General features: G+C 44.5%; 1 protein-coding gene across 1 annotated transcript; it reads right to left on the bottom strand.

Moving 5' to 3' along the window:
• Positions 1-202: 202 nt before the first annotated feature.
• On the bottom strand, positions 203-11,960 carry RXFP3 (relaxin family peptide receptor 3). Its single transcript, XM_063423255.1, has 4 exons — positions 11,872-11,960; positions 9,928-10,034; positions 9,097-9,178; positions 203-7,472 (listed from the first exon to the last, which is right to left on the bottom strand). The coding sequence occupies exon 4, from the start codon at positions 4,654-4,656 to the stop codon at positions 3,319-3,321; it is 1,338 nt and encodes a 445-aa protein (XP_063279325.1). The 5' UTR covers positions 4,657-7,472; positions 9,097-9,178; positions 9,928-10,034; positions 11,872-11,960; the 3' UTR covers positions 203-3,318.
• Between the last annotated feature and the right edge of the window lie 683 nt (positions 11,961-12,643).

The raw sequence follows: 12,643 nt of genomic DNA, 5'->3' as shown, positions 1-12,643 counted from the left end.
TCCTCTGAGAAATGTGCATTGGCACTCTGGGTTAACTATGCGTTGTTGTGAACATCACCTGTTTTACTGTGTTGTTTCCCTGGCACAAAATCACCTCTACATCTACATTGGCATCCACAAAAGCACATGGGTTTCGCCAGGCTGAGCACCACAGAGGCTGTCTTTCAGGCAGCTTGCTATCTACTGAAATTCATAGTTACACTTTAGACACTTGGACAGCTGTTTATTTAATGCACAAGAACAGTTAAACATCAGATAGGAAAAAAATTTCCAGGAAGTTAAGCAAGAAATTACACTGTTCAAAAGCAAACAGTAAGAAGAGCATCTGGCTGTGAGATTCCTCCCATATTCTTAATTTAGATACTTTCTCCTGGCCTACAGAAACACAATTTTCCTCTCTGAACTCTGGACTTGAGAGCTCATGGTACACTTTTCTCATAGAACTGTGAACTTTCTTCACCTGCAACACAGATATTAGGGCTTTCTCCCAGAGCAGAAATGCAGTTTTTTGCAAATGCTTTAGCACATTACGCTGCTTTACCTGCTGGTCCAGAAAGACTTCAGGTTCCTGGATAGTATACTGGAACTTAAGTTGAACCAGGACCTGGGAGGAAGTTAACTACTGTTCTTGGGAAGGGGAGACCTAGAACCCAGATCTCAATCCAATTTCTAGTCTGTATCTGCAGTGAAAAAAATCTCTCCACATTTCCTCTTTGGAGATTGCAGCCTAACCACTGTGCTGCCAAGCTTTCGCTGCCCTTGTGATCCAGCAACAGCGAGCAACTCAGGCAACAGCGAACTGTTTCAAGCCAGAGAATATAAGCACATTCACAAAGCAGCCCAGAGATTCAACCATTCCCCTGGGATGTGGGAAAGGAGAGGCTGAATCTCTCAGGCTGTGGAGGATAGCTGTGCCCACTAACTTAGCATTTCTCAAGGGAAGGGGACGGAGCGTAATTTGCACATACATTGAAGCTGGGACAGAAGCAGCACAACCAGGCACAGATTCAAAGGGAGGGGGGAATGAGTTGAGTTCACAGCCACTTCTCTCTTAGTGTGGCCTGGCACAGGGTCTTCTGTGTTGGGATGCAGAGTTGTCTCCCTCACAGGATACACACTGTGGCCAGTCCCAACAGAGATATCCCCATAAAGCACAGAAATAAGTGCTACAGAATTAAGCAGATTTAGGCATGCTCAGGAACAGACTTCTAGGCACAAAAATTTTACTAGAAAAAACTTAAATACCTACAGACTTCACCGGTCAACCAAGTCAGGATTTAGGAGATTAGAGAGGCAGTTGTACAGTATTTAGATGCTCAAGTTCTTCTGTAAATATGTGTGATTTCTTCGGAGTCTTTGCATCTGTGTATGTATGCTCATCAGCTGCCTCATCACTTCTGCTGTTCTTCTTCAGGCAACTTGTAAATCAATATCTTCCCTGTTAGCAAATACCCCAGGCTGAAGAAGCCTTTTCTGCCTTGAAAAAAAAAAAAGATAACTACTTCTCCTTGCAAGTAGCAGAACCAGCTGCTTTCAGACCAAACACGAATTTTACAACAGGAATTACCAACACATACAATACACCTAACAGAGTCTGAAAAATCTAATTGTCACTATGGCATTGCAGTTTTCTCTGGATAGAAATAGCAGATTTACTCCATGTTAGTATTAGAGGTGACAAACAACCTTCAGCATAAATGCCTTTTTAGCAGAATCAGGTAGGTGTTGAAGTTAGACTGCAAGGAAAGGGATTGGAAATAGAAAACAGTTTCAAAAATTATATTTAAATAATCATCTTACATGCAGTGCTAGGGATTAATAAACTTGTGTTCTGAAAACAAAACCAGAAATGTTGCATTTTTCTATCATTCAAAACAAATACTTTGATCTTTTAATTTCAAATATTTTCCTCAGAATTAAAAAAAAAATACTTTAAGAAGTAGATATATAGCCTTATCATAAAAACTTTCACAGCTTAAAAATACACTTTTTTCATCCCCCTAAAAGTTCAATTCAGTTAAGCCTCAAATTATTTCCCAGGCATTTCCATGGCACAGAGGCTGGTAAAGGCCAATCCCTGACATTCTCTAGGCTACATAAGCACTGTAGGCCCTAGGGCTGCTCAGACTAGAGGAACTGAACTTCACTGAAACACTGGCAAGAGTCAGTGCAAGCTCTCAGCAGAACTAAAGCCTTTGTGCTTGGTCTTGAGTGAACCCAGAAGTATCTCAGAGCAAGTGATATGAAGTGGCTAGGATTGTTTCTTTTTTCCCCATGTTTTTTATTATTATTTATTTATTTATCCATTTTATTTACAGTTGTGCTGATTTCCTGAAGTGAAATATGAACAGTCTGAAGTGCAGTCACAATCAAGCCTGCAACCTCAGTGTCCTGGGAGAGATGCTGTCTTGCTACACATGGTCTGGGGCTGTGAGGTTTCCTTTCCCCTGAGTGGCCTGGAGAGAGGCTGGAGAACAGTATTAGGGCGCTCACACCCTCCCTCCAAACCCAGGCAAAGGAACATCCCATGAAGCTGCAAATTCCATCCTCAGATTTCTCTCTGGCTGTCTGGGTTGCTCTATACCCTGACAGCAGCTGAGGGGATGGGGGTACTAGAAAAGCAGATCCTGCACTGATCTGGAGAGGAGCACAGTGTTCCTTGTCCCTGCTCTTTCCTAAGTCCCTAAAAGAGGGGAAAAGCTCCAAACCTGAAGAAGCAGGAACTTTGTACCCACTTGTCCTGGCTGTTCCCCTCAGGGCAGGTTTGAAATAGAAGAGAGGCTGTCTGATCCCCGTGCCCTCAGCGGAGCCCAGGGAGCAGTGACCAGTCAGGCCTGCTCCATTTGCAGGGTCCTGCAGCAGGGAGAAAGCAGCTCAGCTCCCTCTCTCTGCCACAGACAAACACACAGGGTGGGAGGGCTGCTTGCAACTCCAGCTTGAGGGGATGTGGTTGAGGCCTTCCAGCCTCAGTCCACCCCAACCAGCCCCTCACCTCCCTGTGGTGCTTTGTATATCCTGCATCCTCCCTGGCTGGAGTCTCATCACCCTCATTATTTCCTGTTTCCCAGAATAAGTACAAGCACTAAAAGGCATCTCAAAGAAACACCCCACCTCCCCCCTGTCTGTTCTCCAGCTCAGGGTGCATCTTGAAGACAACAGTGTCCATTAAGTGTCTCTGAGGGCAGACAAAACCGCAAAAGAGCATCTCTCACACAGAAGTTCTCCTTTACTCATCCCTCCTCCCCTTGTCCTGACCAGGTATCCAATATCCCCAGGCCACATCTGGCACTGTCCCACCCCCCCAGAGCCGCCTGCCCCTCAGCAGTGCTGCTCCATGGAGCCGGCAGGCAGCAGGTCATAGCGGCTGCTGTACATCACCACCCCAGGGGGGTAATAGGCCACCTCTGCCTGGACGGCTGCAGCACGGGGAGCAGCAGGGACAGGGTGGACAGGCATCACGGCATGCAGGGCCTGCTCCTCCTTCTCAGGCTTGGTGGTGTCAGTGAAAGGGCGCATGGTGGTGAGGGAAGGTGAGGTGATCCTCCAGAGGAGGCTCTTCAGTGCCTTGCGGAACTCCCTGCGCATGAGGCAGTAGAGGATGGGATTGAGGCAGCTGTTGGAGTGTGCCAGGCACACGCTGATGGGGAAGAGGTACACTTGGGAGAGAAAGTACTCGTTACTGAAGTGCACCACGTTGAGTTTGATGAGTATCCCCCACGTTGTAAGTGCTTGGTTAGGCAGCCAGCACAAGAAGAAAGACAGTACCACGATGGACACTGACCTAGTCACTTTGGAGCGGCGCTTGATGCTGGGGCCGCTGCAGGTGCTGCCCACATGCTTGTCACTGATGAAGCGCACCAGGAGCAAGTAGCAGAGGCTGATGATGGCCAGCGGCACCACGAAGCCCAGCAGCACCTTCTGGATGTGGTACAGACCCAGCCAGAATTGGGCATTGTTGCCTCGGCCCTCTGGGAACTTGACAAGACAAAGAACATCATCAAAGACAGTGGCAGTGGTGGAAAAAATGGCATGGGGCAGGGAAGCCAGGACAGCTGACAGCCAGATGAGTGCACAAAGCCATTTGGCAGAGCAGCAGCCACCCAGTGGGTCTCCCCGACGCTGATTCTTCAAGGCTGAAGCCACAGAGCGGTATCGAGCCACACTCATGGCAGTGAGAAAGAATACACTGGCGTACATATTCATGGCTGTCACGTAGGAGACGATCTTACACATTGCCTTGCCAAAGAGCCAGTTGAAGTCCAGCGCATTCTCCACCGCCCAGAATGGCAAGGTCAGCACAAACTGGAAGTCAGTCACTGCCAGGCTGGTCACAAAGAGGTTGATGGAGGATTTCCTCCAGCCTTGCTTGCTTTTCATCAGGTAGAGCACCAGCAGGTTGCCCACCAGTCCCAGGGCACACACCACGGAGTACACCAGCGAGATGACGATCCGCACCACATCAGAACTGTCCCCCTGCATCCCGTCGGCTCGCTCCAGGTTGACGGTCTTCAAGAACTGCAGGAAGGACACGTTGCTCCCGTTGTCCATCTGAGCGCTCTCCAGGAAACCCAGCGCCGTGTCCCAGGACTCCCTGTCCGCTCCTTCCTTTATGCCAGCGGCTGGCGAGCAGGCACCGTGCTCGCAGGGCTCGCCCATCCCATGCTAGGGTGGGAGATGGGTCGGCGGGAGCTCTTCCCCCGGAGGCTGCCCGGCGGCGGCGGGGTCCGGCTCCGGCGCGTTGCCGGCCGTGCGGTGACAGCGCTGGCGCCGCTCGGCTCCGCGCCGCGCTTTTATCCGCGCCGGCGGGGCGGGGCATGCGCGCTGGGCTCGGAGCTCTCCCGGGTGCTGAGCGCGGCCCCCGCGCCCGCTGCCCCCGCGGATCGCCCCCGTCCCGTCCCGTCCCGTCCCGTCCCGTCCCGTCCCGTCCCGTCCCGCACACCTGCCCGGGAACCGTGCGTGTGAATCAACCCGGCGTTCCCGCGGGTTCAGTGCGGCAAGCGCCCGGCCAGAGGGACTAGAGGCGATGCCCTCTTCCCTCGACCCCCTCCCGGTGTCATGCTCTCTCCCCCGATATGATCCCTCCCGATGTGATCCCCACTCCCCCGACGGGATCCCCCCAGTCGCCATACGATTCCCCTTCCCGATGTGTCCCCCGCGGATCAGCTCCCACAGAACCTTCCCCGTCCTGCGTGGGGACAAGTTTTGGGATGCCGCACCTTCGCCGAGCCGCCGGGAGACCCGGAAACCCCCCGTGCTTTCGCGCTTGAGAAACCTCGCACCGAGCCGGACCGCGCTTCGCCCTCCCCGAATGACCGCACTCCGGACAGGGACCCATGAACGCCTCTGCTGCTTTCGGGACTTCGGGAGCCTCATTTGAAAGCGAGCGGCACGGACAAGGAGGCTGTAAAGGGCGGCTATCGGTGCAGCCAGCCCTTGGGCGAAGGCAAGAGCAGCAGCCCATTCCCCGGAGGCAGAGGGATCCCGCCCGCAGGGGGCCCCCCTGTCCTGCGCGGCGCCCGAGAAGCGCTTCCCCACCAAGTTTGTGGCAAAAACAGAGCAACCGATGGGAATAGGAACTGAGGCTTTCCTTCTTCCGTTCCGCTTTTAAATAAATCAAGATAACAGCGCAATTTGAAAACCAAATAGATTCTGAATAGACCTAAGTAAAGCACTGTGAATCAGGCGTCTGGGGGAGATTTACGGAACATTTAACAAGTATGTTATTTCTCTATTGATTTATCTCACTGAACTTCCTGCAAAGACATAGTCGTGTGTGCTATTTGTTATCAGCAGTCCATTCAACACTTTGATTTGTATCTGCAAAAGTATCAGCCAGATTATAGTATGGGAGTGTTAAAGGGGACAAGAGTAATTTGGAAGTTTTATACATCATTTATATTGCTTATAATGAGGGAGCAATTTACTGGAATTAGCAATGCAAGGGTCTGGGAAGGTTTAGTCTGCAGATTACTTGCTATAATAAATAGCTTGGTACTAGAATGACCAAAAAAAAAAAAAAAAAAAAAAAAAAAGGAAAAAAAAGGGGGGGGGGGAAACAAAGGAAGGAAAAAAAAAAAAGGACCTTCAGAATACTGACCACATCAGGCTTAAAAAATGGACCCCTAAAATTTTTTCCTGCCATGGTTTAACCCCAGCCAGCAGCCAAGCCCCAGGCAGCCACCCATTCACTCCTCCACCAGCAGAATGGAGCAGAGAATTGGAAGGGTAAAAGCTGGAAAACTCGAGGGCTGAGATAAAGACAGTTTCATAGGGAAAGCAGGAGCCACACACTCAAGCAAAACAGAATGAGGAGTTAATTTATCACTTCCCATGGGCAGGCAGGAGCTCAGCCATCTCCACGAGAGCAGTTCCCATCACATCTAAGTGTCACTTGGGAAGACAAATGTCATCATGCCAAACATGCCCCCTTCCCTCTTCTTTCCTCCACGTTATGTCCTGAACGTGCTGTCCCATGGTCTGGAACATGCCTTTGATCAGTCGGGGTCACCTCTCCTGGCTGTGCCTCCTCCCACTGTCCCAAGCACCCCTGGGTTCTCTGCCAGCGTGGCAGTGTGAGGAGCAGAAAAGGTCCTGGCTCTGTGTAAGCTCTGCTCAGCAGTAACTAAAACATCTCTGTGCTATCATCACTGTGTTCAGCACAAAGCCAAAACACAGCCCCATATCAGCCAATGTGAAGAAAACTAACTTCACTCCAACCAAATCCAGCTGATTTTCACAATTTTTCCAAATCATGGATTTTTTCCTACGTTTCCATACCTCTTAATCACTGACTAGGGTTGCATCCGGGTAGCATTTTCAACACAGAGCATTAAGTTGCATCTCTCCACCTATTGAATGGCAGCAGTTTTTCAAATTCTTTCAACCAGAGGAAATCATCCTTGCAGTGAAATTTAACAATGCCTTTAGTTCCATCAGTGTGGCACAGTTGACTGTAAAACAGTACATGCAGAAGAGAAAGCCCTTAAAACCAGCAGTAGAACATCATATAAACAAGCAACATGAAAATGCTGAGTTTCAGCCAGACTAGCAGAGGTTCTGTAAACAGTGCAGAGGGTGAGGTGTCCCCCAGCCCACAGCAGCCATGGCTGCCTTAGCACTAGAGTCAGCACTTATCCAAAACCAAGGTTAGTAAAATATTTGAAATAAGCAAGTTCTTGTTCAATTTTCCCTCTGCACTTAGTCTGGCTACTATTAGCCCCTAAGGAAAAAACAATCTGTAATAGAGCCATACACACGCCATGGTATTACTTGGTAAATTATTAGTGAGACTGAAGCTGCAGAAGTGGATTTTTTTCTAGATTGAATTCTGACCTATTCTCATCATATTGCTTCAATATCATCTTCTTCACCCAATTTTAAATATGTCACTGGAAAAAATTCAGCAAATATGTCTTGCATAGAATAATTTCTTCTACCATTTCTTCTGTTTGGCACATCTTGTTGATATATTGCTGAAAATGAACAGTAATAATGATTCAGAAAGGGGAAGAGGAAAGAAATAATGTTCAATCTTATATTGCTTTTTCTGTTAGTCACTCAGAGAAAGCAATGGAGTGTGAACTGAGGTACCTCCTAGGAACATTGGTAGTGGATTTTGAACTCAGGTCTGCAAGTGTGAGATGACTGCCCAAGGTTTTTGCTCATGTTTTGACCCCCAGAAAAAATTCCTTTTTAGTCTTAGGTGTTTTTTCTTTCTGTCATTCTTATTTCAGAGAAGTTTTAGAGGCAGGTAAGGGAACTTGCAACACCTAGATGAATAATAAAAGAAGTATTTGCTGAATAATTTATTTAACACACTGCCAGAACACTGCCATAGCTGAAAAAATGTTTAAAAAGCCATCAGCTACTTTCAACAAGTATTGCAAAACTCATGAAATACAGTCACAAGGGTTATTGTTCTGGAAGACATTGTTGTCTGTTTGTTCCCTATTCATTCCACCCATGCTGCCAAAGCTGTGTTGCCAACATGTAACTTTCCAGAGTCTTCTTTTTATCCAAGTGTCAGTGTAATTTGTCTTAAAAACATCATAACCCAAGGACATTTTCTCAGACTTTCTAAAAACTCTAATAAACTTCACAAGCAGAGGCTTCCATGATATGGAATGATATGACTCTGGCGATAATGGTGAAAAAAGGGCTGATTTGTGTATTTTGTTGATCTCAAACAAATCAGGCAGAGACTTTTTTTTGCATATAGAGTACCATGCTAAAATAATCCATTGGGCTGAGTTGCTAGTTTGCCTGCAGGCAGCATCAATCAGTACAGTAGACTTAAAAAGGCTTTCACTCGTTCAGACCACCAACAGAAACTGTCCATAGGCTTTGAATATATTGTGTCAGTGTCCTGCAGGTGTTTCTCAAATAGCATTAAAAATGTTTTAGTTAAATATGCCAAATAAACATTTTCTGAAAATGGTAATTTTCCTACAATTTACCCCAAAGAATTCCTATAATTTTTCACTCGCTTTCACACACAAACAAAAGATTTATTATAATTACAACAGTGACTGAACCAGCTGTATGCTCCTCTGAAGTATTTTGGCAAGGGAGATGATGTTCTGTTTTCAATATGAAAGGCATTTTTGTAGCTTAAAGCAGATTTTTAAAATATTGAATGTATCACTAAACACAGAAACATGGGACTATTTTTCAGGATATTTTTTGTAGCAGTAAGAGACTTTAATTTTTCTCCTTTTTTTTGTTGTATTTGATACACTGAAGCAAAAAGTAGTAATAGTAGAGCTCTACAAAGGTCCTTATTAAAAAGATTTACCAGTGTGTGTGGCTTAAATGGGCTTTACATTATTTAACTGTTGCATTCTTGCAACTGAATTCTGTTTTATGAATAATTCTTTTTATGGCATCTTCTCTCAAAGAAAGTTCTGGATCAGGAGAAGGAAATTAGAAAACAGGAAAGGAATATTTCATATTTGTTTGGTTTTTCAGTTCTAATTTCTGGAACCGATATGGTCTCTCTTTGGGTTTTCATGCGCTCAGGGCTACAATCTCATCCTTCTAACCAAATTCAGACTAACTGTTAACAGTTACATTTGCAACTGGATTTTACAACTCTACCTTCTCCATCCTGAGAGTGAACTTGGTGTGACTTGATGTGTGTCTATGACGGGCAGATTTCATGGCAATTTTTCTCTTAAAACTGTAGTAGAAAATGGACACAGGCTTTCATTACAAAATCTCAGATAAAACAATGGTTATACTAGGATTCATGGACCATAGATGTATCCTCCAGAAAGTATTACTTGGACACAGAAATAGGTTTTAATAAAAACAAAACCCCCCAAAAATACCCCAAACACAAACAAATAACCCTCCAAAAACTTTAATTATGTTCATCATCCTCTCATCATTTGCTTTCTAGGCAGACTACTGAGAATATATTTTTCGGGCACTAACTTTCATAAAAAGGTAATTTGAAGTGACTGGTTGTACCAGAAACATGCTTTTATTTGGTTAATATGGATAGCACGACCAATGAGCTTATAAACTCACATAGCGCAAACATGAAATTATAATTTTGTGAATTAATTCACCAGTTATAAAAAACAATCCATATTTGAAGACTGACTAGAAATGAGTGTGAGCATACAAAAACCTTCCTGTTAAAGAATCACTTACTACTTTAGCGTTTGCTTAATTCTCTTACTTAAATTTGCGCACATACATACCAAAACTGGAATGTCAGCAAATATACATATGTTTTTGCAAGAGTAACTTATGAGGTTCCAAAACTTTGTAAAGACTACAATGAAATGGAAGTTGAGAGATCCAACAGTGTCTCTGGCTCAGTTACCAATATTCAGCTGTGTTATGAGGCTGCACCTCTAATGAGAAACAGAATAAGACTAAAGATCAAGAAAAAGATAAATTTTAAAAAAAAGTACTCACAAACTTCTGTATAAATCTGGCAGAGAAATAATACATCAACAGTGGCAATTACCCAGCAAATTCCACAGGATCCTTGGGATTCAGTGTCATTCTTTCAGTTCATTTCCCTGACAATAATCACAGTATCACAAAATCATAAAACAGTCGAAGCCCAGCACATCACGTGTGATCCACCTTCCCACCATGTCTAGTCCAAGCAAACCGTTAAGCTGCCTAGATAGTTAACAGCCAGCTCTGGACAGTGTTTCGCCTTGGATGTGACAGACAAGGATGTGTTATACTCCAGAGGTATCTCCTCTCCCTGTCGACTGCAGGAGCAGAGCAAGGGTGTATTATATATTTTTATATCTTTAAATTTTGCACAGGAGACTCTCATTCCTTGCAAAGCAAAATTTCCTGACCCTCTTCACATGGATTTCATTCTATAGCAACTGCTCTATGCCAAATCATAGTATTTGTGTTTTAGTTCCTCACCGCTCAGAACCTCTGCTTTTCTGTCTCTCTGTAAACATTTCTCCATACATATAAATTGAAATACATCAATTTCTTTTATGGCTGTCCTCAAAGTCTACTTAAATTTAAAAGAGTCCACTATTGTTTCTGGTTTGTCAGTCCAGGATTCATTGTCTCTTGATTGTGACCTTTCAGTAAATGTACAGGTTTTTCTGTGTGGAGCTACACCTACTGAACTGCAATAACTTTTTTGCCACAAGAACACAGCTGATGTGGTGCTATATTCTTTTTCTTTTTATATCTGAGGTTGAGTTAGCAAAAAACCCTCACTTTCTTTCAAAGAAGACTCCAAAACCTCAGGTTATGCCTCTTTGGAACAGGAAACCACTGGGAAGACGCACTGCCATAAATTCTGTTCACTTAAAATAGCATGTACTCACATCAGGAGAGTGCTTTCTACTTGTGCCATTGCTGCACATTTTGACAGTTTTTAGCTAGGATAGACGTAGTTTTCTCCTTGGTAGCTGGTACAGTGCTGTGTTTTGGACACTGTGTGAGCTACAGCCACAGCATCCCTGAAGCAGGAACCCTACTGTTCCCCAGGGTATTCTCTGATACTACACCCAGTGAATCATTTTTTCTGTGTATGCGCATGCTGGCACAAAGCCCAGGGAGTTATAGATGTCTCAGACCAGATTCCCACAGCTCTCCTTCTCCACTCTGTATGACTTTTCAATCTACAAATTTTTGTCATTAAAAAATCAAAACAAAACTCATTCCCACAAACTCTCTTGTGCTCCTAGAGCTTTTAGTTCTCCATTACCTTCAGGGTTGGAGAGAATTACAGGCATTAATTCAGGAATTAAGTTAACATTAATTAACAGGAATTAAGTTTTCCTGCTGAGAAAGAAACCAAGATGGAATCTGCATGAAATGCTAGTTCACCTACTAATGAACATCTACCTAAAGAGATGACTGAACATGGAAGCAATAAGGTAAATATCTCTCACAGAAGGGCTATTTTTCTGATGGCCTTCAAGAAGTATGTTAAACCAGTACTTTGTAAACACATGCCCGTCCCTGGAATTGTCATACCTTCTTTTCACTGCCTATTCTCCTCATTTTACAGTCTTCTTCCTTTTTATTTCATTTGGTGTAGCTACTTCCTTATCTGCCAACTGAATCATTTTAAAATATTAATGGCAAATTGTGTGGCTTTTTCTATGCAACAATTGTCAAGTGTTTTTTAGATGTTAAATATTATATATATAACATCAGTTTCAGGTTACATTTAGTTTTACATCTATTTCAGTTAAATTAAAATTTAACTGGGCTAAGCAGGCTATAATATCTCACAAAACAACACAGTGCCCACAGTGTGACTAGACTAAGAATCCCAGAGGCAAGAGCACCAGGAAACTTGTCACTGTAACAGATGAGATAATATTATTCATGTGCTGAATATATGGACAGACATGTTGAAATAAATACCTTGCAATTAACAAATCTTCTCTTGGCAAGTACTGTTGGATATCAAATATTCCATGTCTTTTGCATGCTCTGTGGTCCTTCCACTATCTAGAAGAGAGCACATGATGATTCCTATATCAATTATCACTCTTACAAACATGGTCTGTTTCCAGTTACCTGTCTGAGTCCTGGTGGAAGCCACATTTTTGCTGATTTAGAAAACCTTGGAGCTTTAACTCTTTTTTGCACTTTTGTACTCTGGAGTCTGGAGTTCACAGTTCTTACAGCTAAGGCAATTGAACTGTGCCAGCTATTCGTATTGGGAAAACTGAGTACAGAAACAAGCACAATTTAGCACAGATTGCTATGAAAGTATACAAGAGGTGGTGAAGTCAATTTTAAGCAGAAGGCTATCAAAGCAGATGAGAAACCCAGCCCAGGTCTTAAGCATGGGACAGCACCGAAGGGTGCACCCATCTGTTGAGCCTTGGCCTGGCAGTAACCACAGCAGATGTCACATGAGGAGACTCTTGGCAGAGGGCACATGGCATGCACTTAAAAATGTAGATGCCAAGGCTATTTAGAAATTTTCCATTCAAAGGGAGGACATTCAGAAGTAACCCCGATGTGCCAGCACACTGCTAAAAGACAGAATGGTCTCGGTACCCTGAGGAGCATTAAGCTTCATCAGGGAAGGTTGGACATTCGGAAGGATTTCTTCACAAGGAAAGATCATTAGACTTTGGCATGGGCTGCCCACGAGGTGGTGAAGTCAGCATCCCTGGAGATGTTT

The sequence above is a fragment of the Prinia subflava genome, chromosome Z (assembly GCF_021018805.1).
Source record: "Prinia subflava isolate CZ2003 ecotype Zambia chromosome Z, Cam_Psub_1.2, whole genome shotgun sequence".
NCBI classification, from domain to species: Eukaryota; Metazoa; Chordata; class Aves; order Passeriformes; family Cisticolidae; genus Prinia; species Prinia subflava.
This window is presented reverse-complemented; position numbering and strand designations above follow the sequence as displayed.